Source organism: Leopardus geoffroyi, chromosome A1, assembly GCF_018350155.1.
Source record: "Leopardus geoffroyi isolate Oge1 chromosome A1, O.geoffroyi_Oge1_pat1.0, whole genome shotgun sequence".
Lineage (NCBI taxonomy): Eukaryota > Metazoa > Chordata > Mammalia > Carnivora > Felidae > Leopardus > Leopardus geoffroyi.
This window is the reverse complement of record NC_059326.1, coordinates 187,873,680-187,900,000: the sequence shown is the minus strand read 5'-3', so window position 1 is coordinate 187,900,000 and position 26,321 is coordinate 187,873,680. Positions and strand designations below refer to the sequence as shown.

The window sequence follows — 26,321 nt, the reverse complement described above, 5'->3', positions numbered from 1 at the left end:
AATCCTGTAAATGAATCTCCTGCTTTGCTTTGTCTAAAGTACACCGGTGAAAAAGGCCACCTGGAAAAAAGGCCCCCTTTGCATCCACTGCCCACGATTAGTACCCTAGGGGCATTTCAACTATTCCCAGCCTGGGGAGAGCCGGTGTGTTTAACTTCTCCCCCAGCAGGAAGGTACTGCCTTCCTTCATCCCCTTCACCAGGAGGGATTAAGACTGCTTTCAAGTCTGCAACAGGGAGACCCCATCTCACCGCCCCCCTGCCCTGCTCTCAAAGAAACTGCTTCTCAGAAGCAGCAGTTGCTAATCAAAGCAGGGGGAGGAAAGGGGAAGGATGCAGGGGTGGCTGAGGGGGGAGTGAAGGTGCTTTACTGGGACAGAGATGGGCCACTCCTAGAATTTCCTGAGGCCCAGAGAGCACAAGCCCTTGGTAGGCAATGGTTTTCACTGGTACCTTCGCTAAGAGATGAGACTATTCATTTCTGGCTTGAGGAGTCTTAAAAGCAATTGGTCTGGGGAACTCATTTCTCATCTGGGCATCCTAGACAGGGCAAGGCAGCAGGAGGGATGCAAAGGTACTCCCTGCTGGGAGCACAGAAGGAAAGCCATAAGTAGGCACAGGTGGGGGGCCGGCATGGGGGAGGGACACTGCTCCTCTACTGATGGTTTCTTGAGGTAGAGAAGTGTGGTTCCAAACGCTCCCACAAATTAAGTTCAATTTAAGAAAAGGGATCTTGTCATTCACGAGGCAATTTAGTGCTTCCTATCAAAATCTTACATGCACACAACGCACACACCTTTGACCCAAGCATTTCCATCTCTGGGCGTTTTTCTCACACTCCTTGTACAAAGATACAGGGAAAAGGATAGTTGTCGTCGTACTGTTGACAGTAGTGAAAAAACCAGATGGCAATCTAAATGGCCACCGACAGTGGAGTAATCAAACAGACGTCAGTGTTTATGATATAGAGAACTCTGCAGTCAAGGAAGAGTAAGGTAAACCCAGACTGACAGGAAAGATGTTCTTGATGTGCTACGAAGAAAGCACTCTTGGTATTAACCCACTTGTGTAAATGCACAATTGATTCTGGTTACGTGCAGAAGCTGTGTTCCATAAAGTCACTGGGAAAGGCAGAACTAGTGAACCCAGAACTGGGCTCCTAGGGAAGTACAGGGTTAGGTTCCTGTGAGCCACTGGTCATGTTTTCATCAATCGATCAACACAGAACCTGGTTCTGTGTATTTCTGTTCAATATACTGTTGATTCATTATCACCGAACCGACAGCCCGCAGCACTGTAACTCGCGTCTGAACAAGCCTCATCTAGCACACAGGTTTTGTCTGAACGGCACATCATGGCCTTGCACTCAGGAATGCGAGACAGCACTTCAGCACTATGCTTCTTGGGGGCCGTATTAAGCAGTAAAACCACCAACAGGCAGAAAAATGAGAAAATGTGGCACTGAACAGACTGAGAAAAGGACCCTTGTTTTTAAGCATGAGAGCTGAATCAAGAAGGCAGAGCATTGTCTTTGTTCCTCAGCTGGGAACGTGCACACTGGGTGCCTCTGCACATGTCCACGAATGACCGCCAAAGTTCTGTGAGTATGGATTTTGAGATTACAAATAAACTTTAGTGAGGAGCACCTGGGTGGCTCAGTCGGTTAAGCACCTGACTCTCAACTTCGGCTCAGGTCATGATCTCACGGTTTGAGAGTCTGAGCCCCACAACACTCTGTGCTGAGAGTGCTTGGGCTTCTCTCTCTCTCTCTCTCTCTCTCTCTCTCTCTCTCTCTCTCCCTCTCTCTCCCTCTCCCTCTCCCTCTGCCCCTCCCCTGCTCTCTCTCAAAATAAATAAAAAAACCCACAAATTTTAGTCAATTCGCAAGTATGGAATCTTTGAATTATGAGGAATTACAGTAGATCAATTTTGGAAAAAGACATAAGAAACTACTCCCAGAAGGTATTTTTGGTGAGTGGGATAAGCAGCAGATTTTTTACTTTATTCTGTGAATCTCACTGTCCAAATGAGTATACTATTTCTAATTTTGGGGTCACCTGGGTGGCTCAGTTGGTTGAGCATCCGACTTCAGCTCAGGTCATGTTCTCACAGTTCATGAGTTTTGAGCCCTGAGTTAGGCTCTGTGCTGACAGCTTGGAGTCTGGAACCTGCTTTGGATTCTGTGTCTCCCTCTCTCTACCCCTCCCCTGCTCACACTGTGTGTGTGTGTGTGTGTGTGTGTGTGTGTGTGTGTGTCTCAAAAATAAAGAAACATTTAAAAAAATTAAAACAAAATTTGCAGTGGGAAGGTGAGCCTTTCTGTAGGTACATGCATCACAGCATGACAGATTCACTGTGAGCTAAAGGATACTCTGCCCCCACATTTGATGCTTCCCTCTTCTGGGGAGGAGGAGGGCTGAAATGAAGGCTAGCAGAGGACTCAGCCTCACCTACAAAAGCCTGAAAGTCAGAACTTTACTCCAAGAAACAAACTTGTCACCCTTAACTTTTCCCGCTTCACATACCAGAAGCAGTCAGTGAGGGGCAGGATGAGACTCACAATCCAGAAGAGAAAGTACGATGGAATGGGGGAAAGGGAGGGAATCTTGCAATTCTGTTTACTGGGCAGTTTATATGGGTGTGATCTAGGATTCCTTTTACCACCTTGTCAATAAAAATAGATTTATTTTCCCAATTATGAAAACACATAAATATGTTTGGGTCTGGAAGTATACACACCAAACTGTGGCAAAAGGACTATGGGTTTGGGGAAAACAATTTTTTTTTCTTTTTTCTTTTAGAGAGAGCGAGAGAGAGTGTGAGCACACACACACAAGTGGGACAGGGGCAGAGAGAAGGAGAGAGAGAATCCTAAGCAGGCTCCATGTTTGGCATGGAGCCCGATGCAGGGCTCAATCCCACACCTCTGGGATCATGACCTGAGATGAAATCAAGAGTTGGACACTCAACTGATTAAGCCACCAAGACATCCTGGAAATGAATTTTTATACTACTGTATCTTTTGGATTTTTTAATAATAAAAATGTATCTCATACCTTTTTGATTGTAATAACAACGTCTCACACTTAAGGCCATGCTGCCCTACCAAAAAGGCCACCCTGGTCATGCCTCCTGCCTTTTTGGTTTTCTTCCCCACCCTCTCTCCTTCTCAGGTTGCTTCATGCCCTGGCCAAGCACTCAACACCCAGTCATCTCGGAGCAGCAGTAGCTAGGCAAAAGCAAAACTCTGGGTTTCCTTAAAAAGTTCAACACTGAAGAGCCAATTCTAATCAGCAATTCCACTCTTAGATTTATGCCTAAAAGAACTGAAAACAGGTGTTCAAACAAAACTGGTACTGAATGTTCATAGCAGCACTAATAATAACAGCCAAAAGGTGGAAACAACCCAAATGTCCATCAACAGATAAATGGATAAACAAATTGTGGTATGCCCATACAACAGTGTTATTCAGCCATGACGAGGAATGAAGGACTGATGTGCGCTACAACTTGGATGAACCCTGAAAACATTAAGTGAAAGAAAGCAGACAAAAGGTCATGTACTGTAGGATTCCTTTCACACGAAATGTCCAGAACAGGCAAATCCATACAGATAGAACACAGATTAATGGCTGCCAGCGGCTGTGAGTGGGAAGGAATGGGAAGTGGCCACTTAATGGATACAAGTGTTCCTTTCAGGGGGATGAAAATGTTCTGGAACTAGAGAGAGGCAACAGTTGCACAGCAGTGTGAATGGATGTACTAAACGCCATGAAACTGTATGGTTCACAATGGCTAAAATGGTAAATTTCATGTTGTGATATGAATTTTACCGCATTTAAAAAACAAACAAAACTCCTGAGCTGTGTGATCATAGGCAAGTTACTCAGCCTCTCTGAGCTTACGGAATGGGCAGATGACAGCACAACCACATAGGCTGGTTGGGAGGATTCCACAAGACATGGGTGTTAAGTGCTTGACACACAGCTGGGTGTGGAGAAAGGGGTAGTAAGTAATAAAGCTGCGGCCACCAGGATGACAGTTATGGCACGCTGACAAAGCCCATTCACCTGGAAGTTGTGGGGTCTCCATGCTGCCAAATTATCCTTTTAATTAAACAGCTATAACAACAACAAAAAGAGGGGCTGGGAAGCTGTAAAAGATGAAAGATTAAAGAAGACAGTGGCTCTACTATATTTACAGTATACTTACATCTAGATTATATTTATGGTAGGATTCTATCCCGTGTAGGTTACATGAACGGTTAACTCAATCATAGGAAGACCAAGTCCACCATGGAACAACCTATAAGCTCTTGCTTTTCCACCTCCTTCCATTGGTCTGACCCTTGACTTCCACTGGTCTGACCAAGATATGGACCCTTGACTGACCCTTGATTTATGGGGGCAGAGGGGCTGCAGGTAGGTGAGAAGGTTCCATCTGTGCAAAGGCTCTTATCTGGAAACAGCTCTAAAAACTGAAAAACTGACAGGTGGGTGTAAGAAATGTTACTCTTTTTATCTAGGAATTATCTGGTACAGAATTAGCAGAACTCAAAACTTCCTGAGGCAAGGTGACCACCCCCCCCCCCCACCCTTGTGGCTAATAGTCAGCCTGGGGAGAGGGGAGGGAGCAATGAATAGGATTTCAGGCTGTCATGGAAACTTTTCTTTCCTTGGGCCTCTGACCATATGGCAGGTGTCCTGAAAAATCCGTTCCTGCTGCCCCAGGCTGGCTGCTGCCCTCAGACATGTGGGTGGGGGTGTCTGCCTCTCTGTCTGAAAGGCCCTCTTCCCTCTGCCATGACGGCGGCAGCACAAAGGAGTCTCCAGTGTGCGCCTCACGTCCCAGCTCCCCAGACAGACGCTGGGGGACAGCCTCCATGGCCTCATGGAAATCTAAGTCCCCTGCCCCCATGGGGCCTCGATGCAGCCCATAGATCACAGACAGCAGCAGGCCAAAGGCCATGGCGCGGACTTCTCCTAGGCCGCCTGAAATGTGATGCCCGTTCTGCCCTCGGCCGACAGGGATATCTTGCAAGCCCTGCATCTCTTCCCAAGACGGAAGACAGCTACATGTTGTTTTGGGACTTTGAGGTAGCAAGCAGACTGGATTCCCACCCAGCAAGACTGACTTCTCTGTAGAACACAGGAAATCCAGCTGGCCCAAGGTAGAGCAAATCAAATTGGAAGACTGTACACCCAAAGCAGCCAAAGGGATTAGAATAACAGGTGGAAAGTGCCATGGTGGAAAACAATACAGAATGTTTAAAACTCTATAGCTGTGCTTCTGGAACTGGGTGATCGTGGCCGCAGGGGTTCAGGGCAGCATGCCGAGGACAGAGCCATAGGAGAAAATGGGTACCATCCTCTTGTGGCATCGGTGGGACTCAAGGATTGGAGAGGGGCCGATATAATAAAACAGGATGATGACATATTGTAGAGGGGAATGTAAACTCTGACTGAATTGTAAGAAGAAAATACTAGATGTCAAGGAAATGTCATGATTGTAGCTAGCCACTTTGGGGCACGTCACTCCTTTCCGTAAAGGGCACCTTGGAGAGGTGTGAAAGCCCAGCTCGGAAGGAACCTCTAGCTTCATTCATTTCCTTTATTCCACAAATATTTTTTTCAGGTCTTATGATGTACTAGGTTCCTTTCCCTCCCCAAAACTTACTGTTTAGTAGCGGGGGTGGGTGTTAATTAAGAGTGCATGATGCCATGGAAATGTGTATTTGCTGAGTGTGTGGGGGAAGGCTTTCTCAAGGATGTGGGGCCTGAGTGACATTTAATTAGGTCCAGACAGGTGGGGTGGGGAAGCTTTCTAGGCAGAGGAGACAGCATGGGCAAAGTTCTGTGACAGGAGGGGCCTAGCTGGAATTCAGTGCCTGAAGAGGGGAAATGTATGAGGTCAGACAGACAGGACCTTGATAGACGATCCTATCCTCAGATTGTTGGTAAACCAGGGGGCGATTTTAAGTAGCAGGATGGCATGACAGAACTGTGTTTTAAGCACATGACCTGAGCAGCATAGTCAGGCGGTAGTGAGGCAGACAGACAGACAGCTATGCTGTGTTTTTTGTTGGGCCTCAATGGACGATTGAGGCCTGGTGTCCAGGCCTGGTGACAACACAATGGGTCTTGGTTGGCCCCAATCAAGCAGTCACATTTCTACATACCTCTAAGAACAGTGGTTGTTAGGGTTTCCCCTAACATACATTCCCCTAATAGCACACTCAGAGGCCCTATGCCTCTGGTGACACTGCCTTAAGAGTACAGGTTCTGGCACCACACAGTTCTGGGCCCAAACTGTGTCTGCTATATACTAGCTAGATGACCCAAGGCAAGCTTCTTAATCTCTCTATGTCTCGGTAAGATGGGGGTACTACAAGTATCTGTCTCTCTGTCTCCTTGGGTCATGGTGTGGATGCATTAAAATCAAGATGCTAAAATCCTTATCACTTAGCCTGGAACGTTACAGATGCTAAAGAAAGTGTTGATTATTATGACTATAGTTTGCATTCAGCAAAGGATGGACACAGAAGATGTACAAAGACCTCAGAAATGTAAAATGACTCAGGAGCACCCAGACTCTAAGGAGTGGGGGGGAGTGGGTGGGAAGCAGCGGTTTCCACATACTTGCGAGCAGGAGGCAGGAGACCGCCACGGCATACAGCTGCTTGGAGGTGGTGATGTTGTAGCGGTCTAGGAAGTGGTCCAGCAGGTAGACAGCCAGGTGCCGGGCCGCGGGGCACAGCTGACAGTGGCTGCTCAGCAGGGTCAGGATGTCCACAAAGAACCGGCGGCTCTTCAACAGTGGGGAGTGGGCTCGGAAGGCGGGTAGCTTCAGCTCCTGGAGGACAGGAGGGACAGAAGGCGGGGTCAGGGCTGCCTCCTGAGAGCCTCGGATGCCCCAGGAAAGCGAGACACGGGGGCCTGCCTGCTGGCTGGTGAGGGGCAGTGATTCCCTCCAGACCCTTCAAGTCCCAGGATGGCAGCCCCTCTATTCCAGAAACTCCTGGACCATCTCCCATCTGCCCTCAGTGAGCACAAGCTCGTGAAGTGTCAAGGATATGATGACAGAGGCACATGAAGGAGATAATCAGCACCAAAGACACCAGTCATTCCCTGGGGGAAAGATTAGTACTTGAGATATACAAGCCATAAAAGAATATAGGCCTGGAGGTCAGAGACCCGCATCCCAATTCCAGTTGCACTACTCAATCAAGTCGTGCCAAAACGGTCCCCTGCCTTCACCTTTGCCTCTTCCTCAACAGCTGAGGGGTGGATTAAATAGAAAATGAATGTAAACACCCAGCACACAGTGACCTCTCAGGGACCCCAGCCTAATTGCCTCTCTGGGTGGGATTGTGAGAGATGAATTTTAAAAAATATTTATTTTTTTAAAATTTTTTTTTTTTCGACATTTTATTTATTTTTGGGACAGAGAGAGACAGAGCATGAACGGGGGAGGGGCAGAGAGAGAGAGGGAGACACAGAACCAGAAACAGGCTCCAGGCTCTGAGCCATCAGCCCAGAGCCCGACGCGGGGCTCGAACTCACGGTCCGCGAGATCGTGACCTGGCTGAAGTCGGACGCTTAACCGACTGCGCCACCCAGGTGCCCCTAAAAAATATTTAATATATGGGGCATCTGAGTGGCTCAGTTGGTTAAGCATCTGACTCTTGATCTCGGATCAGGTCATGATCTCACGGCTCGTGAGTTCGAGCCCCACATCGGGCTCTGTGATGGTAGTACAGAGCCTGCTTGGGATTCTCTCCTTCTCTCTCTGCCTCTCCCCTGCACTCTCTCTCTCTTTCTTTAAAAAAAAAAAAAACATTTAAAAAATATTTAATACACAAAAAGCTGTTAAAATAATAGTACAAAGAATTCCTGAAATACCCTTCACCCAGGCTCCTCAGTTTTCATTTTACATTTTCTCTCTCTGCATGCACATACATTTTTTTTCTAAAAGTAAATTCCAAACATATTTCCCTCCACCCAAGGAGGCAACTTTTACTTTGTAATTTGTACACTGCCATGTTATCCAAATTTATTTCTCCAACATAAGCCAACAAGAGAAATATCAAGCCAACCAAGATTTTTAATGACAGGAAAAATTTTCTTATATATCTGCTATATTTGCAATTTAACCAAAGTAGGCCAGATATGATTTATTTAGGAAATGCCGTAGCTATATTTTGTCAAGTACAGAAACTAAAGAGAAGCAAAATTGAGGGACAGTGGGAAAGGGGGAACTGGCAGGAAAGGAACTGTGAGAGCTTACTAAAGGCAGGTTCCCTGGGGGTGAGATTAAAACAGACTGGAGCCCTTTGTCTGTATCATGCTACTTTCTCAGCCACTTTCTCAGTGTGGCTCTACTGAGATAGCAACAGCTCTGGGACAAGAGGTATCTGTTCATTCATTCATTCATTTATTCATTCAAAATATATTAATTCATTCATTTAACTCGGTAAGTATTGAGTGCCTTCTATACATCAGACATTATTCTAGGCACTGGGGATATAACCTAGAATAAGATAGACATACATCTAAATGGAAGATTAAAACCATCAAACTCTTACAAAAGGAGCAAATCTTCATCACTTAGGCCATGGTTTCTTTGATGTGACTAGAAGCAACAGAACTAGAAGCAAGATCATCTAAGTTGGACTTCAAAATGTAAAACCTTCGTGCTTCAAAAGACAACATCAAGAAAGTGAAAAGACAACCCACAGAATGGGAGAAAACGTTTGGAAATCATGTATCAATAAGAGGCTGTATCCAGAATAAAGAATTCCCACAACTCAACAATAAAAAGACAACGCAGTTCAAAATGGACAAAAGACTGAATAGATATTTCTGCAAAGAAGACATGGAAATGGCCAATAAGCACATGAAAAGATGCGCAACACTCAATCATTAGGGAAATGCAAATCAAAAACCACAGTGAGATACCACCTCACACCCATTACAATTGCTACTAGAAAAACAAAATCAGAAAATAAACACGTGTTGGTGAGGATGTGACAAACTGGAACTCTCATCCACTGGTGGTGGGAAGGTAAAATGGTGCAGCCACTGTGGAGAACACTCTGGCAGTTCCTCAAAACGTGAAGCACAGAGGAAGCACGTGACCCAGCAATTCCAATCCTTGCTGTATGCCCAAGAGAAATGAAAACATGAACACACAAAAACTTGTATAGGAATGTTTCTAACAGCTTTATTCATAACAAGATAGGGAAACTGAATGGACCCCATGAAAGACTACTTTTTTGTTGCCTCTATTCTTGCTAGGACCTGTACCTCCACTCTACACACACTTTATGGTACAGATAATGTATGTCCTCCTTATAGAGGGCATGGAGTTAATGATTTCTTTGGAGTCATTCAGCGCAGCAGATAACATCTAAGGAGTGATGAGGTGGGTCCTCGTGAACCATTTTCCAAGACCACTGACTCACCAAGACCATTGGCTCCAGGGCATAAGTGACTGATGGAGGACACCTAAACACTTCTCTTTGTTGCTGGATGCCTGAGAAGACTCGTGCATTGACCATAATCCTCAATGAAAACCCCAGACTCCAAGCAAACATGAGACTCACACCTCTTTCCTTTCTGAGTCGCCCACTCTGTCTGTATCTGCTTTATGTCCTCAATAAATGCTGCTCTCACTTCCTCTCGGCTTGTGCTTAATTTCTATCCTGTGAGAAGCCAAAGACCCTCTTGGCTGGTCTGGCAGGATTTCCTCTGGGTCCTCGGACGCAGCCAACCTGCATCACTAACAGTCTCCAAATGGAAACAACCCAAATGTGCATCAACTGATGAATGGAAAAACAAAATGTATCCATACACCACGCAATATTACTTGGCCATAAAAAGGAAAGAATATGAATGACCCTTGAAAACATTATGCTAAGTGAAAAAAAGCTAGTCATAAAAGGCCACATATTGTATGATCCCATTTATATGGTATGTCCAGTATAGGCAAATCCATACAAACATAAAGTACGTTAGTAGTTGCTGGGAGCTAGGGATGGGTGGAAGTTAATGGGCAGGGGGGTGACTGCTAATGGTTTCTTTTTGGGATCATGAAAACATTCTGAAATTAGATAGTGTTGATGGTTGCACAATGCTTAATATGCTAAAGGCAACTGAATTGTATACTTTCAAAGGGTGAGTTTTATGATATATGAATTATATTTCAATAAAGCCATCTTTTTACCATTCTCATGGAGTTTCTAGACCAGTAAGAGATGGGAACCAAATAATAAGGCAATTACACAATTCCAAACGGTGATCAACACTACAAAGGAGGGGTGCCTGGGTGGCTCAGTTGGTTAAGCATCTGATTCTTTTTTTTTTTTTTTAATGTTTATTTATTTTTGAGACAGAAAGAGACACAGCATGAATGAGGGAGGGGCAGAGAGAGAGGGAGACACAGAATCGGAAGCAGGCTCCAGGCTCTGAGCCATCAGCCCAGAGCCCGATGCGGGGCTCGAACTCACAGACCGCGAGATCGTGACCTGAGCTGAAGTTGGACGCTTAACCAACTGAGCCACCCAGGCGCCCCTTAAGCATCTGATTCTTGATGTCAGCTCAGGTCTTGATCTCAGGGTCATGAGTTCAAGCCCCGCGTTGGGCTCGGTACTGAGTGTGGAGCCTCCTTAAAAAACAAAAACAAAGACGAAACACTACAAAGGAAAACCCTGAGCAGGAACACCCCCATCTTCTCAAAGGGGGAAAGGCCTTCCCTGTGAAAGTGAAGCCTGCGTTGAGATTTCACGCTGGGATCTCTCCTCTTCTGGCTTGTTCCCCCACAGAGCTCTGAGCCCAGGACATCTCTCTTGCTAACCCCAGGGCTCTGCTCATGGAAGGTGCTCCAAGGTGAACAAAGTACTCTCTCTCCCTCATGTTTACACATAAACTGGAGTTTGACAAAGTCCTGAAACCCCAGGCTTTACTTAACCTGCAAGGGATCTGAGACCACAAGACTTTTAATGTACCTTTTTCTCAACCTGTCTTTTTTTTTTTTTAAAGTAATCTCTACACCCAACACGGGGCTCGAATTCATGACCTCGAGATGAAGAGTTGCAAGCTCCACCAACTGAGCCAGGCGGGCACCCCAGTTTTTTCATTTAAATCAGAGACAATCTTTTACTGTCAGTTTAACTTTTTTAAAGAAAAGATTTGACTTGTGTATTATTCATCTTCATTGTCTGATGAATTTATGGGCCACTGTGGGATTTCAAACTCCTTGAAGGCAGGGACTGGGTCTGCTCTGGCTCATCTCTGTTTTCTCAGCACCCTGGGGTGTCCGAACATCATCAGGTACCTAATACTAGCTGTGGAAGGAATAAAGGCAGGGAGGGGGAGAGCTGGGGAGGAAAGAGGAATGAATTGCAGTGGTGAGTGGAGAATGCCCTCAGCCCATCAGTAGGGAGCAGCAGTGGGGGCTTCAAGGAGGAGAGATCCATCCAGCCAGGATTTGGAAGGATGTTTAGGAAGTGACTGTTGAAGATACAGGAAGGGAGGAAACTCAGCAGGAAAAACTGCATTTGGAAAGCTACACAGGTGTCCCATCCAGGGAATCGGGGCACTTGAACAGCCAGACAGGTAGGGTGTGCCCAGACAAGCAGGTGAGGACGGCGGGCAGTCCCATCTTGTGTGCCCTGCTAAGACATCTAGCCTGCTCCGCGGGCAACAGAGAGCCCCTGAAGGGCTTAGAGCAGGGCATAAACACTGGTAGGGTGGCTACGCATGAAGATCTCTCAGCCAGGCTCCTCCAGGGCTACGTCCAGACACCTGGTAGCAGCAGCCAATGCGGGGCTGCAGCTGCAAAAGCAGCCTCCTCCTCCACCCTCCGGCAGCCCCCACAAGCCTGCAGGCTACTTGGGTATTTCCTCTAAACAGCCGGCTCTGAGGCTCTTGACAAGATGCAACCACAGTCACAGATCCTTGGTGTTCCGTAGGCAGCAGCTGCCGGAAATGAGACAAGTGACCTCTGGCCCAGACTGCACTGCCCCCATCAAGGCAGTTCAGAGTCCCAAAACATAACAGGTCAGATATGCAGAGTCCTGGCTTCCCTGCCTGCTCAATTTGGCCAAGCTTAACTCCTTCTGGACTTTCTCCTGTGTCAACTGGGAGAAGAGAGCTCCCTCTGTATACTTTCCTGAGGAAAGGGTCCGCTGGCGTGAGCAGATTCCCAAAGGAAGTCATCCATGCATAAAACAGAAAGTTGTGAAGGGGGCACCTGGGTGGCTCATTGGATGGGTTGAGCTTCCGACTTTGGCTCAGGTCATGATCTCGCGGCTCGTGAGTTCGAGCCCTGCATTGGGCTCTGTGCTGACAGCTCAGAGCCTGGAGCCTGCTCAGATTCTGTGTCTCCTTCTCTCTCTCTGCCCCTCCCCCACTCACGCTCTGTCACTGTCTCTCAAAAATGAATAAACGTTAAAAAAAAGATTAAAAAAAAAAAAGAAAAAGTTATGTTCCTTTGGAACAGGCAACAGTACGGGTCAAGAAGGATTTGGCAAATAGGGCTTCCCAGAAGAGGCTGAGTGTCAAAAGTGGGCAGGATTCTGAAAGTAGAACAGGCATCTGCGATGCTCTTCACCCCCATTTCTGCTCATTCCTCAGATATTGGTTTAAATGTCCCTTCCTAAGTTTTCTCTGACTCCTCATCATTCCAAATCAAGTTCCCCTTGTTCTCTTAGCATGCTATTCTTCACAGCCAAGTATGTACTTATTTACATGTGTCTTCCTGCTAAACTCTAGCTCCGGAGGGTGGAGGTCAAGTCCACTTTGCCTATACCATTTGCCCAGTGCCCAGAGGGAGGTGCTCAAAAACTATCTGCAGGAGTAAAAAGGAATGGATAGTCATGAAAAGGCAAGGAGGAGGGGTGCCTGGGTGGCTCAACTGGTTAAGTGTCTGACTCCAGCTCAGGTCATGATCTCATCGGTTCCTGAGTTTGAGCCCCACATTGGACTCTGTGGAGCCTGCCTGGGATTCTCGCTCTCTCCTTCTCTCTGCCCTCCCCTATTAATGCTCTCTCTCTCTCAAAATAAACAAAACTTAAAAAAAAATTTTTTTTAAAGGCAAGAAAGAAACTTAAATGCACATTACTCAGAGAAAGAATCCAGTCTGAAAAGGCTAAATACTATATGATTCCAACTGTATGACATTCTGGAAAAGGCAAAACTATGGAGAGGGTTAAAAGATCAGTGGTTGCCAGGGGATGGGTGGAGGAGGGAGAGAACAGGCCAAACACAGAGGATTTTCTAGGGCAATGAAACTACTCCGTATATTATAATGATGGATACACATCATTATACATTTGTCCAAACCCACAGAATGTAAAACACCAAGGCTGAACTCTAATGTAAACCAAAGACTTTAAGTGACAGGGGCACCTGGGTGGCTCAGTCAGTTAAGCGCCTCTTGATTTCAGCTCAGGTCATGATCTCATAGTTTGTGGGTTCAAGCCTGGCATCAGGCTCTTCACTGGCAGTGCGGAGCCTGCTTGAGATTCTCTCTGCCCCTCCCTCTCTCTCTCAAAAAGAAACATTAAAAACAAAAGACTTTAAGTAACACTTATGTGTTATGAGTTTCATCAACTGTAACAAATGTACTCCTCTGGTGGGGCATGTGGATATGGCGGAGGCTGTGCATGCATGCGGGGGCAGCTGGTACATGGAACATCTCCGTACCTTCTGTTCAATATTGCTGTGAACCTCACACTGTTTTAAAAACATAGCCTTTAAAAAACAAAAAGAATGAATACTGTAACGTACCACGGTGCATCAAATACACTCCTCTCCCCACATATTGGGGAGCAGTCTGGCACAGATAGTTAAGTCAGGCAGTTCTGGGGTGGAATCTCAGGTCCACCCCAGTTATTAACCTTGGGCATGTGAATTCGGAACCCCAGTGCCCTCATTTGGGCCCTCATCAGCCCAGCTGATTCCTTCTGTAGCCCAATTAGGGTTCAGGCCTTCATTACAAGGGCTTTGCTCTAAGGATCTACATTCCTCTCCAGGCACTTTTGAAAAATGGGGCACATGAGGGGCGCCTGGGTGGCGCAGTCGGTTAAGCGTCCGACTTCAGCCAGGTCACGATCTCGCGGTCCGTGAGTTCGAGCCCCGCGTCGGGCTCTGGGCTGATGGCTCAGAGCCTGGAGCCTGTTTCCGATTCTGTGTCTCCCTCTCTCTCTGCCCCTCCCCCGTTCATGCTCTGTCTCTCTCTGTCCCAAAAATAAATAAAAGTTGAAAAAAAAAAAAATTTTTAATAAAAAAAAAAGAAAAATGGGGCACATTTGAAAAATGGGGGTCACACTGCCCTAACTGTAAAATATTTGGCACTTGACAGCAATCAGTAAGCATTAGTGGCCTTTCCCTCAAGCTGGGCAATCAAACTTCAGATAAACTGAGCTTATCTGCCTCTGTCAAAGGCTCTCTGGACTCTCAGAGGAACTGTTGGATGGAATGCTCTGGTGGGTGGAGGGAAGCTTTCTACCTGATGGTTTATAGCTGGGCCTGGGGGCCTCTGCAGAGAAGGAAACCTACCCATCCCCTTGTCCTCCACAGAACCCTGAAGTCAAATGGAATGAGGAGTCAGCCTCAGCTTCTGGCGCTGAGAAGGGTGATTCCTTGGCAAATGAACAACAATGTGGGACGCCAGCATGCCTACCCTGTTTAGTTTGAGAGCCCAGCTGATTCCTTCTGTAACCCAATTAAGGGGGAAAAGGCCTTCATTACAAGGGCTTTGCTCTAAGGATCCGCATTCCTCCCCAAGCACTTTTGACCTAAGTCAGCTTAAAGGCCACAGCAGCCCGGGTGCATGAAGCCACCCCTCCTGGTGAGGGGCCTGGATTCCAGAAACAAAAGAGCAGCCTGCGAGGGGCGGCCTGTAAAGCCCTCCCGGATTAGGCAGGCACTTGGCAGGCACTCAGCAGCCAGTGTGGGCGGAAAGGGGCAGGAAGGGCAGGAACGGGGCCAGGCAGAGTGACCTTCCTCTCGGCAGGGCAGGGGCAACATCTCTGTGGCCAGCAGAAAGGCTGGGAGGAGGGCACAGAAAAGGAGGGGTAGCAGGACAGGCAGAGGCTTCCAGAAACTCTCCCTCACAAGCTGCTGGCCCTTTATCACCTGAGCCAGACAAGAGAGCACGAGTTCCTCAGCCATAACCAGAGATGAGCAGGCTGGGGCACAGGGACAAGCGGCCGTGACGGAGTTCAGGTGCAGGGAGTGCAATCCACCTTACCAAAAAATACTTCTGTTATCAAAGTTTATTTTGGTTTTTATTATTTATTATTATTATTATCTTTAATGTTTGTTTATTTTTGAGAGAGAGACCGAGCACGAGCAGGGGAGGGGCAAGAGTGAGAGACTAAGACACAGAACCGGAAGAGGGCTCCAAGCTCCAGGCTCCAGGCTTCAGGCTCCGAGCTGTCAGCACAGAGCCTGACGCAGGGCTGGAACCCACTGACCGCGAGATCTTGACCTGAGCTGCGAGATCTTGACCTGAGCCGAAGTCAGACGCCCAACTTCCTGAGCCACCCAGGAGCCCCTATTTTGGTTTTTAAAAGTAATAACAATGGAGGGGTGCGTGGGTGGCTCAGTTGGTTAAGTGTCAGACTCTTGGTTTTGGCTCAGGTCATGATCTCACAGTTCAAGAGTTCAAGCCCCACGGATCTCACAATTTAAGAGTTCAAGCCCCACGTCGGGCTCTGTGCTGACAGTGCAGAGCCTGCTCTTGAGATTCTCTCTCTTCCTCCTTCTCTGCCCCTCCCCCACTCACATTCTTGCGCTCTCTCAAAATAAATAAGCTTTAAAAAAACAGTAACAATGGACAAGAAGAAACTATTAGATATACAACAAAATGTTAACAGCAGTATCTTGGAGGGCTGAGATCTTGTGTGATTTTTATTTTCATGCTTTCAACACTGGATTTTTTAAAAAAGAAACATTCAAAGTCAAAAAAAAAAACCAGACTCACAGAGAACAGACTGGTGGTTGCCAGTGGCAAGGGGGTGGGAGGTGGGTGAAATGGGTGAATGGAGTGAAAAGGTACAAACTTATAACTGTAAAGTAAATAAGTCCTGGGGATATAATGTACAGCATGGTGAAGACAGTAATATCGTATTCTGCATTTGAAAGTTGCTAAGAGATAAATCTTAAAAGTTCTCACCATGAGAAAAAAATGTAACTACGTGAAGTGACAAATGCTAACTATACTTATTGTGGTGATCGTTTCCCAAAATGTACAAATATTGAATCCTTATGTTGTACACCTGAAACTAATATAATGTTATGTCCATAAAAAAAGAGTGCTTCAGGGACGAAAAATACAGCATGGGAATACAGTCAATATACTGTAATAGCATTGTATGGTGACAGATGATAATAATACTTATCATGGTGAGCACAGCTTAATGTATAAAATTGTCAAATTACCATGCTGTACATCTGAAACTAATAACATCGTATGTCAACTACACTTTAATAAAAATAAATTGAAAAGTAATATTCAAAAAAAGACTGAAATTTTAAAAACATTCAATGTATAGACATTTTATTACTTCAATACTGTGTTTCCAGTCTGAAAAGAAACAGAGGGAGGGACTAGATACCCACTGTATTAAGGCCCAGCTCAAAATGTATCCCCAAGGATTCCCTGGTAACTTCACGTCACGTCTTTGAGAAAGTCAGCCCTTTAATAATAACATGCCCCATGTCAGCACTGTGCTAAATATCCCACTTCGTCCTCACAAGATGCAAGGCCCCACCCAGGTCCAACCCAGAGGTAGTGACCTTTTTTTCTTTTTCCGTTTTACTAATTATAAATGATATATTCACTGACAACTGTTCTAAAGTAGAAAAAAATAACAAATATCACTTACGATCTCTCATGAAAAGTCCTAGTAAGTTTTACATGGATTCCTTTTTTTAATGTTTATTTATTTATTTTTGAGAGAGAGTGCGCACACACACAAGCGGGGGAGGGGATAAAGAGAGAGGAAGACAAAGAATCCCAAGCAGGCTCTGCCCTATTAGCTCAAAGCCTGATACGGGGCTTGAACTCACAAACTGTGAGATCATGACCTGAGCTGAAATCAAGAGTCAGACACTTAACTGACTGAGCCACGTCTTTACACGGATTCTTCAGATATTTTCCTCTGTGCAAACTTCTACAAAACGGAGTCATAATCTACAAGTATGCCCAACTCCCCCTTCAAGACAGCATCAGAAACCGTATTTTCAATGGCTGCCTAGCATTTTGTCGTCATAAGGTTGTGTTGTGATTCCACCAGATCCCCATTCTGGCATTTGGGCCATTTCTCATCCTTGTGGTCTCTGTTCTGGTCACTCACCAGACAGGCCTTCCCCGACTGCCCTCCCATAGCAGCCTGTGTGTTCCTACACTGAGCAGTGACTGTCCAATAAAGGGTTCATTCCTTCCACCCCGCAGAATGTGATCTCTGTGAGGGAGGGAGTCATTTTTCTCTCCAGGTCTGGGCTGTACCCCTGGTACCTGGCACACAGTAAGGGCTAAAAAAATATCTGCTGAATGAATGAACGAATGAATGTTTGAATAAATGAATGGAGTGTTCATGATGCACCTCAGCCAACACCAGCTGCGGGAAAGCTTCTCCCTGCCTGTGGCCATCCCTGTCCCACCCCAGTCTCCCTTAGCCAGCCCTGCATCCTTCCCTGGGGTAACCAATGCGGGGGACACTGCCCTCTGAGTGGGAAATTCCACCATGATGTGGGACAGTTCTGTGACCAGAGGCACCATTCTAGAGGAAAGGAAGGTGGTACGTGTCCAGAAAGGCTTGTGTCCTTTAGGAACCACTCTCCTTGCTGACCAAGAGCTCTGTCTGGGGATTCCAAGGCAGAAAGAGGATTATTGAGAGGGACAGCTTTCCGAAAAAGGCTGAAGACAAGTGACTCACAACACCTACAAAGCCCAAACTGGAATACACAGAGTGGCGGCAGGGCTGTGTGGACAGGCTTCTGAAGATTCCATGCACGTGTCTGCTCCTCCAGTGCTCTCCCCTTTCTCACAGAGGCACTGACCTTGGCAGAGGTAGCAAACACTCTACACCTGGGCTGGTCTCAGATGTGCCTGGGAGAACAGGTGAGGCCAGGCTGAAGTGCACTTCAACAGACCCCAAGCCCACAGCCAGGACTGCTGGGCAGGGACCCTGGCTTGTCACTGCTGAAGGACAGATGGGGGAGAAAATTCAGCTTGTGCTCTTCACACACAGGCTATGCCGGCATTTTGAGGCTAACCTCAGAGGAGTTTGAAGGTCATGTGCACTGTAAAAGTTCAGCTGGTCACCCTTGTTTTCTCATATGAAGGGAGGAAGGGAGGTCTACATTTTGTAGACTTGGTGTCTTGTACTGTGTTGTTTTCTAACTGCCTTATGGTTTTACTTCTCATCATTCACCTATTCTTCCTTCAGATCTCAGCTTAAAAGTCACTTCTGAAAACAGTGCTTCCTGGTCATATGCCTTTCAGATATTCCCCAAGCACCTAGAACTTTTCCCCACCTATCTATCCATCCATCCATCCATCCATCCACCCATCCATTCACTTTGAGTGTCTTTCTTCACTCCTCAACGATAAACATCATGAGAAAAGGGATGGGTTTGTCTTGTTCAGCTCTGTGACTCCAATACTTGACACAGAAGAAATACTCAATAATTAACAAAACGTCCAAATTTGGAGAATGGCACATACTTGAAATGAAAAGGGAAGTAAAAATGGTTTGCTTGGGATCTTAGAGGTTGAATAAAACTATCATAATGTGCAAATGAAAATACTCCCCAAGAGCAGGAGGTGTAAGAACCTGGGGATGCTGAATTCTAGGGGAAAGAGAAAACTCTGTCCTTGCCTTGGGGTGCCTCAGTCTACCCAATAGCAGCAGGGGTTGAACACAGAGGAAAAAGGTGGTGTTTTATAAGGGACTGGGAACTTCAAGAATTCTAAATTACATACTCTACTCTCAGTCATTTCAAAGGCAATGTTTCCCAGTGTGTGTTCCATGACACCCCAGGCCCAATTTTATACTCCCTGAAGAACAGGGATCTGTGGGCCATACTATATACTGCATACTACTTTGTTCCTTCCTAAAAAGGAACCAGATATTAGCTCACTGGAATCCCTGAAACATTTGTTCAGGGAAAAAAACGCACACAGTTTTAGGAAACTCTAGGTTAAATCTGTTTATCCACAGATGACCATCACCACCATCCCTTTTTAGGGGGGATGGGGGCAGAGGAACAACATCCCAGAGAGCTTGTTCCGGGAGATGGTGATTTAGGGTGCTGGCAGCTGGGCACTGGTGTGCTGGGGACATTAAATTCCAATGCATCTGCAAGGTGAGACTCCAGAGAAAATCCCTGGCTCAACTCCCAACAAGTTGATGATGCTAAGCCGAAAGGTTTACTGAAAAGCTCTCTGAGATGAAAAGCCACAGTTTTCACCTGTTGAATTGCCCTGGTAAGAATTTCCACACAGCCATGGTGTTCAGAGCCTAGGAGAGGCACAAGATGACAGAGATGCCAGCTCACCCTGGCAGCCAAGAGCCGGGTGCCCTGCCTTGTGGGGTCTATGGACGGGCTCCAAATTAAATCCCCTCAACTGCCCTGTCTCATATATATATATATTACATATGTGTATATATATGTACAATACACATATACACATTTATATATATATACATATATATATATACACACACACACACACACACACACATATATATATACATACACACACACATTTTAATATATTACATATGTATTTACAATTTTGGCAATTCCCAGTCCTCTGTAAATACAGACTTGGTTCCTCCCTGGAAACCACCTACTGCTATGTAGACTGAGGCACCTGTCTACTGTCACTGCCACACCAAGGCAAAGACAGAATTCAGCATCCCCAGATTCTTATACCTCCTCTCTGGTCTGGTCTTCATGAGTATCTGGAATCACTCATTATGATGAACAGCTTTATACAACCTTCCATTTTATATACATGCATATATATATATATATATATATATATATATATATATATATATATAGTTTTAAAACTCTGTGTATTTCCTTTGCCAGATACCATGTTCCATGCATTCTGTCCCAGTATTCAGGACAAGGACAGCTCAGAGAAGCTACATAACTTGCTGAAGGTCCCCCAGTTTGTAAGTGATGGATCTGAATCTGGGCTTTCTGATTCCATGCTCATAACACTGCTTTGCAGACTCTATGCGATAGTTTAGGTTTGTGTTTTCCTTCCAAAATAATGTTATATTTAACAGGTTATAAAATATTTTATTACTGTAGGAATTTTAGAAAACACATATATGAATACAAAGAAAATTAAATTCACCAGCAATGCCACCACCAAGAGACAAGTGTGAGCATGTGCACGTGTTGGTAGACGCGCCTCCAGTCTAGCTTCTCTGCACACACATGCCCCCACTTCTCCCTCACACTGTACTATGGCCCTACTGACAGCTGTAACTCAACCTGGGCTCTCCATCGCAGCACTCAGCCTGTTGAGCTGGGCACAGTCAGTGGCACCACCAGGACTGGCTGATGCCCAGAAAAATGAGGCACAGAAGTGCAATGGCCAAAGCCGCCCTGTGGGTTAGTGGCAAATCCTGGACTTGGACATCAGAGGGACTGGCTGGGCCTGGGGTGTGGTGCTGCTTTGAGTGTGACAACCACTTTGTAAGTGGCCCAAGGTGCAGAGCAGGGGCAAGTTGCTCTCCCACACCAGCCGCTGAAGGAAAACCACACTGGTCTCCTTTGTGCTTCCCGCCATGCTCATCCTCAGTGCTGCCAACTGCTGCCTCCCTAGGGAGGCTGGGCCTCCAGGCACTGGGCCAGCTGGTTGGGAAACAGCTCGAGGGATGGTGTCTGCCTGAGAACAAAGAGTAGCAAGACATGAAGAAACATCATGTGTAACCAAGGTGACCAACAGGAAGTGGAGACTTGCAAATTGAAAGGGAAAAAGAAAGGGGAGGTGGGTAAGTTGGCTCTTCACAGGCCTCAGAAGTACACACCTCTGACCCCAGAGGCCCTGCACAGTTCAAGGATCACCCTCCTTCCCCTCTCTGCTCCAATTGCTTCATAAAGCCCAAGAAGGTATTTTCGGTAAAGAACCAACATCGCTGCGAGAACACTATTTCGACACCCTCGAGAGGGTGGCTTGCAGCACATAAAGCCAACAACGCCAGTGACATCCCCTCCTGCTGACCTCTGGCCTGTCTTCCAGCAGAGAGAAAGGTCATCTCCAGCCACCACATCTCTCACTGGCCCCCTGAACTCAGAAAAGGGCCAGCTCCGGACACGCCTCTTTGTTCCCAGGAGCCACAGCCACTGGCGTCCAGAGCATACTCTGTGACAGGTCTGGCTGTAGCTACTGGCATCCAACTGCGGCCAAAGGCATGTGTGTCTGCCTCTCTATGGTCCTGCCCCAGAGACCTCCCAACACCCCCAAAGACAACACTCATTGTCTTTTTATAAACTGCCCCCATATTCTTCATTTCGGCAACTTCCTGATTTGACCACATCCCTCACACCTTATCTTCTCAATGGGGGGTGCCCCTCATTCTCCCACATGCTCTGTTATGTAGGGACAGGGGTCATGATGCACCCCCTTCCATGGTGGTTCTCTGTAACAGGTCCAACCCCTGGATCTCTCCCCCTTCCCTCCTGGGTCACCATTCCTAAACTGTGGCTCCAACAGCTCTTCACTCGACTCTTCCCGTTCCCAATTTCCAGATTCCTTCTGAGGGATTTTCCTGGGAACCTTGACCCTACCATGCAGCCTGAAACAGGTCAGTAAGGTAACCACTACCACAACCACTACCTCCATTCCCCTGCTGATATACAGTCCAGGGTTTCTACAACTATGGTCATTTGATCCCAGACATTGGAATCTTCTGAGAATTCCCTGAAAAATGGAGGCTTCCCCCTGTCCTGAGTTGGATAATGTCTCTCCAAAACCCCTACCTACCCAGAACCTCAGAATGTGACTTTTGGAAACAGGACCTTCACAGATGAGACCAACTTACAATAAAGTTGTAATGGATTAGGGTGGGCCCTAAACCAATGACTGGTATCCTTATAAGAACAGAAAAGAGAGACATCTAGACACACAGGGGAAAGACTAGGCAAAAGCAGATACAGGAGGAAGACAAGGTCAAGATGGAGACAGAGAATGCATGAATGCAGCAATAAGCCAAGGAGCACTCCAAAAGTGTGAGAGAGTAAAGTTCTACTGTTTTAAGCCACCCAGTCTGAGGCAGCCCTAGCTGTCTACTGCATTCCCCATTTCCTGACTTACTGTATGTGACTTCCTGGAGACACAGCTGGGCATCCATCTGTGCTTTACGTGCACGTCATCCGAGCCTGATGCTTCATTATATGCTCCATAAAGGTAGAGAATTTTGTTTTGTTCACCACTTATATTCCCAGCAGCTGGCAGTGCTTAGCATGTGGTCAGCTGCTAAAAATAGGTGTTGAATGCAAGAATGAACATGCACTGATGTTCAGGAACTACTAGTGCCGTGGTCAGTGGTCAGGACAATTAACTCGTCTTTTTTTTTTTTTTTTTTTGAGAGAGAGAGCAAAGCAGGGGACAGGGACAGAGGGAGAGAGAAACAGAATCTTAAGTAGGCCCCATGCTCAGCACCGAACCCAACGTGGAACTCAAACTTGAACCGTGAGATCATGACCTGAGCCAAAATCAAGAGCCACCCAGGGGTCCCTCCTTGTCTTTTCTTTCTTAAGCAACATTAATAATCAATGAGATAATATGAATCAAGGATTTAACACTATCTGGCTTATTGTAGGCACCCAATAAACATCAACTTGGTGGGCAGTGGGAGTCTTTAAAGAGGACACAGAAACTAGCATATGCTAGGAGTTTTCTAAGAATGATGTGACAAAGGCCCATCATGCTCAGCAATGGAAAAACATAAGAAACTTGAAACCCTTCGTCCCTTTGTTAACTGGTCCTTTGACTCTATTTCCTCAAACTCTCAAATCTCTCCACTTCCTGCCCTGGTTCAGATGCGATTTCTCTGGACCACCACCAACACTGGAGACACAGGTCTCCAAGGCCAAGGCCATTTCCCAGTGATCCAGCACTCCCTCCTCATACCACTGTGCGTGCTCGCAGGATACGTGTACACATCTGGGAGACCCACATCCCCAGAGCCAATGCTCCCGGCCCCTCTCCTGCCCCTCCCCCACTCACTAGACCGCCCTTTGCAAGTCACTGTGTGACCATCACTCACTGCCCTGTGCCCTAAGAGATGAACTTCCTCCACGCCTCTCTCTGCCTAGCAAGCTTCTGCTTATCCTTTGAACACAGCCCAAACAGCACCTCCTCTTTGAAGCTTTTCACGTGTCTCTAGGCAACGGGATGTCACCATCTGTACAGTGGTTCACAGTGTGAGCTTTGGAGCCAGGTTGCCTGCCTTCAAATCCTGGCTCTGCCATCTTCGTAGCTGCATGGCTTTAGGTAAGTCATTTAACTCTCTAAATTCTCCTGAGTCTCACCTGTAAAATGAGGATAATTACAGTACCTTCTGGGGGGGCTGCCTGAGGACTTTGATAATGGAAGGAAATGTGTATCAAGCAAGCGTCCATTAATGTACATTAACGTGGACTTTCGTTACTGATGTTGAGGCCCCCAGGGTGTGGTTGAGTCCACAGCCTCTCCTGGCAGAGCCTCCCATAGGTCTACAGGTTATACGTGGGGCTCAGTAAATGCTGACTGAAGGGGCTGTCTGACAGTAAGGCCATGGAGATGGTCCAAGGAAATAAGCCAGTATTCTGCCATCCCCACTCATGGTCTAGAAAGGTTGCCTGTGGCCCTGGGCTTCCTTCTTTCTCACCAGAATGCTGAAATCCCTTCCTCCCAAAGCAGGCTTCCAGGGAGGTTCCTGACAACTGGGAAGATATCTCTAGTGGTCTGACAACACTTCTCCCACAAAGCACTTCATGGCCAATCTCAAAAGTAACCATATAAAATAAGCCCTGAAGTATTAACGGATAACGCCTGCAACTTGCTTCCAGAAAAAAAAAAAAAAAAAAAAAGTATCAAGATGGAAGAAGAGAATGATAAGGCAAATGTGTGAAATGTTCACAATTGTGAACCATGTTGGCAACTCTCCTGTATGTTTGATATTATTTCAAAACAGAAAATGAACACAAAAGGAGAGACTAACAAGATCTATCAACTCAGAACCAACAGCCTTGTCCCACTAACCCCCGCCTTCTCACGTCCCTCGAGGGGAAGTTCGTGTTACCCCATCACTGACTTCAAGGCTGGCTGCAATTCTTTTGCCCGTCCTAAGTCACACTCTGCACAGCAGATCACACGGTCTCAAAGCCCCAGCTCTCCCACTCAATAGGGAAGTCCTGGCTGAGCATTTAAGCTCTCAGAGGCCATTTCTCTACCAGCAGGGTGGAGTTACTGGGAGCCATGCTACCTGCCCCAAAAGCCTGTTTCAACAGCAAAATCCAGGAAGGCAGTGTGTGGGCTGTAGGACACAGACTCCAGATAAGGTGTCTGTGATGTGCAGCAGTCACTCTGCTCAGAGCTGAAGAGACACGGCCCTGGCCTGCCCTCGAGGGCCTGCTGTCTAGGGGGGAGGCTGGTTCTAAATCAGATAATCCCATTAATAAGTGTAGAATTACAAATCATGCTGAGTGCTGAAGCAATAATGCACGGTGGTCTGAGAATGTAACAAGGGTCCCAGGCCCGACCTTGTCTGGAGGGGAGTAAAGAAAGGCTTCTCTGAGGAAGCGATGTTTGAGCTGACAGCTAGCTAGACAAAAAGTAGGTTACAGCACACTAAAATCCCACAAGAGTAGGGAAGTATATAAACCAAATTGTTAACAGAGAACTCAAGTTAAATGATACCATTAGGAAGGAACAGGCCAAATCAAGGTAGGGGACATTTATCAGAACAAATGACCTGGTTTCTCCAAAAATCAAGGTCATGGGGAAAAATGCTTTTAAGGGAGAGGGGTGCAGGGAAGGGAATCTATCAGAGAATTAAAACCTTAAAGAGTAATTTAAAAAAAATTTTTAAGTTTATTTATTTATTTTGAGAGACAGAGAGAGCAAGCAAGGGAGGGGCAGAGAGAGAGAGAGAGAGAGAGAGAGAGAATCCCAAGAAGACTCTGCACTGTCAGTACAGAGCCTGATATAGGACTCAAACCCATGAACCACGAGATCATGACCTGAACCAAAACCAGGAGCTGGATGCTCAACCAACTGAGCCACCCAGGCACCCCTTAAAAAGTAATTTTTAAGAAATGTAATACATGGACCTTATCAGGATGATGATTTGAATAAACCAACTATAAAAGCCATTTTTGAGACAAGTGGGGAAGCTTAATATGGACTGGGCAAGAGTAGATATTAATGAATCGTTAATTTTGTTAGGTGTGATAGTGGCATAGTTGTTACATTTAATTTTCAATGTTTATTTTTGAGAGAGAGAGAGAGAGAGAGAGAGAGAGAGAGCGCGTGCTCGAGTCAGGGAGGGGCAAAGAGAAAAGGAGACAGAATCCAAAGCAGGTTCCAGGCTCTGAGCTGTCAGCACTGAGACTGATGCGGGGCTTGAACCCACAACCCATGAGATCATGACCTCAGCCAAAGTTGGACACTTAACCAACTGAGCCACCAAGGCATCCCCAAAGTTGTTACTTTAAAAAAAAAAAAAGCCTGTTAGCAGATATTTATATGTAAAATCACATGTTGTCTGGGGAACAGATGAAACAGGTACTAAGCTAAGTGGAAAGTACATGGGGATTCATTTTACTATTCTCCCTACTTTTGTGTATCTTTAAAAATTTCTATCATAAAAGTTAAGAAAAAAAACAGAGGTACACTCCAAAGAATTAGACATGCTCTGAGCTGTCTGGGATTTTTGCAATGATCAGAAAAATCAACTGTCATCAAGCACAAAGCTGTCTTCCACAATGTCACGTCTAATGACTCCACAAATTTTAGTGTGTTAGACCAACCACCGTGAAACCAATTCCCTTCTGATGGGCATTTAGGTTCTTTCCAACTTTTCCGTACAGCAATTGAATCTAGTTCCTGATGCTTCTCTTCTAATGCCCGTCCCTTCCCATTCTTGCTCCCTCAACCCACCCACCCAAGTCACTGGATGATCATTTCTGGAATAAGTAGCTCGTGGTAGCAGTGTGGATCTCTCTATCATAAAGGATGTCCAGGCTCTGGCACTACCTGCTCCAGTGACCTCTAAGGGAGCCAATGCCTCTGGACAAT

The 26,321-nt window shown here is 46.3% G+C and overlaps 1 protein-coding gene across 2 annotated transcripts in view; it reads right to left on the bottom strand.

The window, feature by feature from the left end:
* Window positions 1–26,321, bottom strand: part of CCNJL (cyclin J like) — a 58,504-nt gene that overhangs the window by 21,600 nt on the left and 10,583 nt on the right. For both annotated transcript variants that reach the window (XM_045502995.1, XM_045502987.1), the window contains exon 3: window positions 6,638–6,851. In XM_045502995.1, coding sequence (XP_045358951.1) covers window positions 6,638–6,851 — 214 coding nt within the window. The remainder of the gene's footprint in view (window positions 1–6,637; window positions 6,852–26,321) is intronic.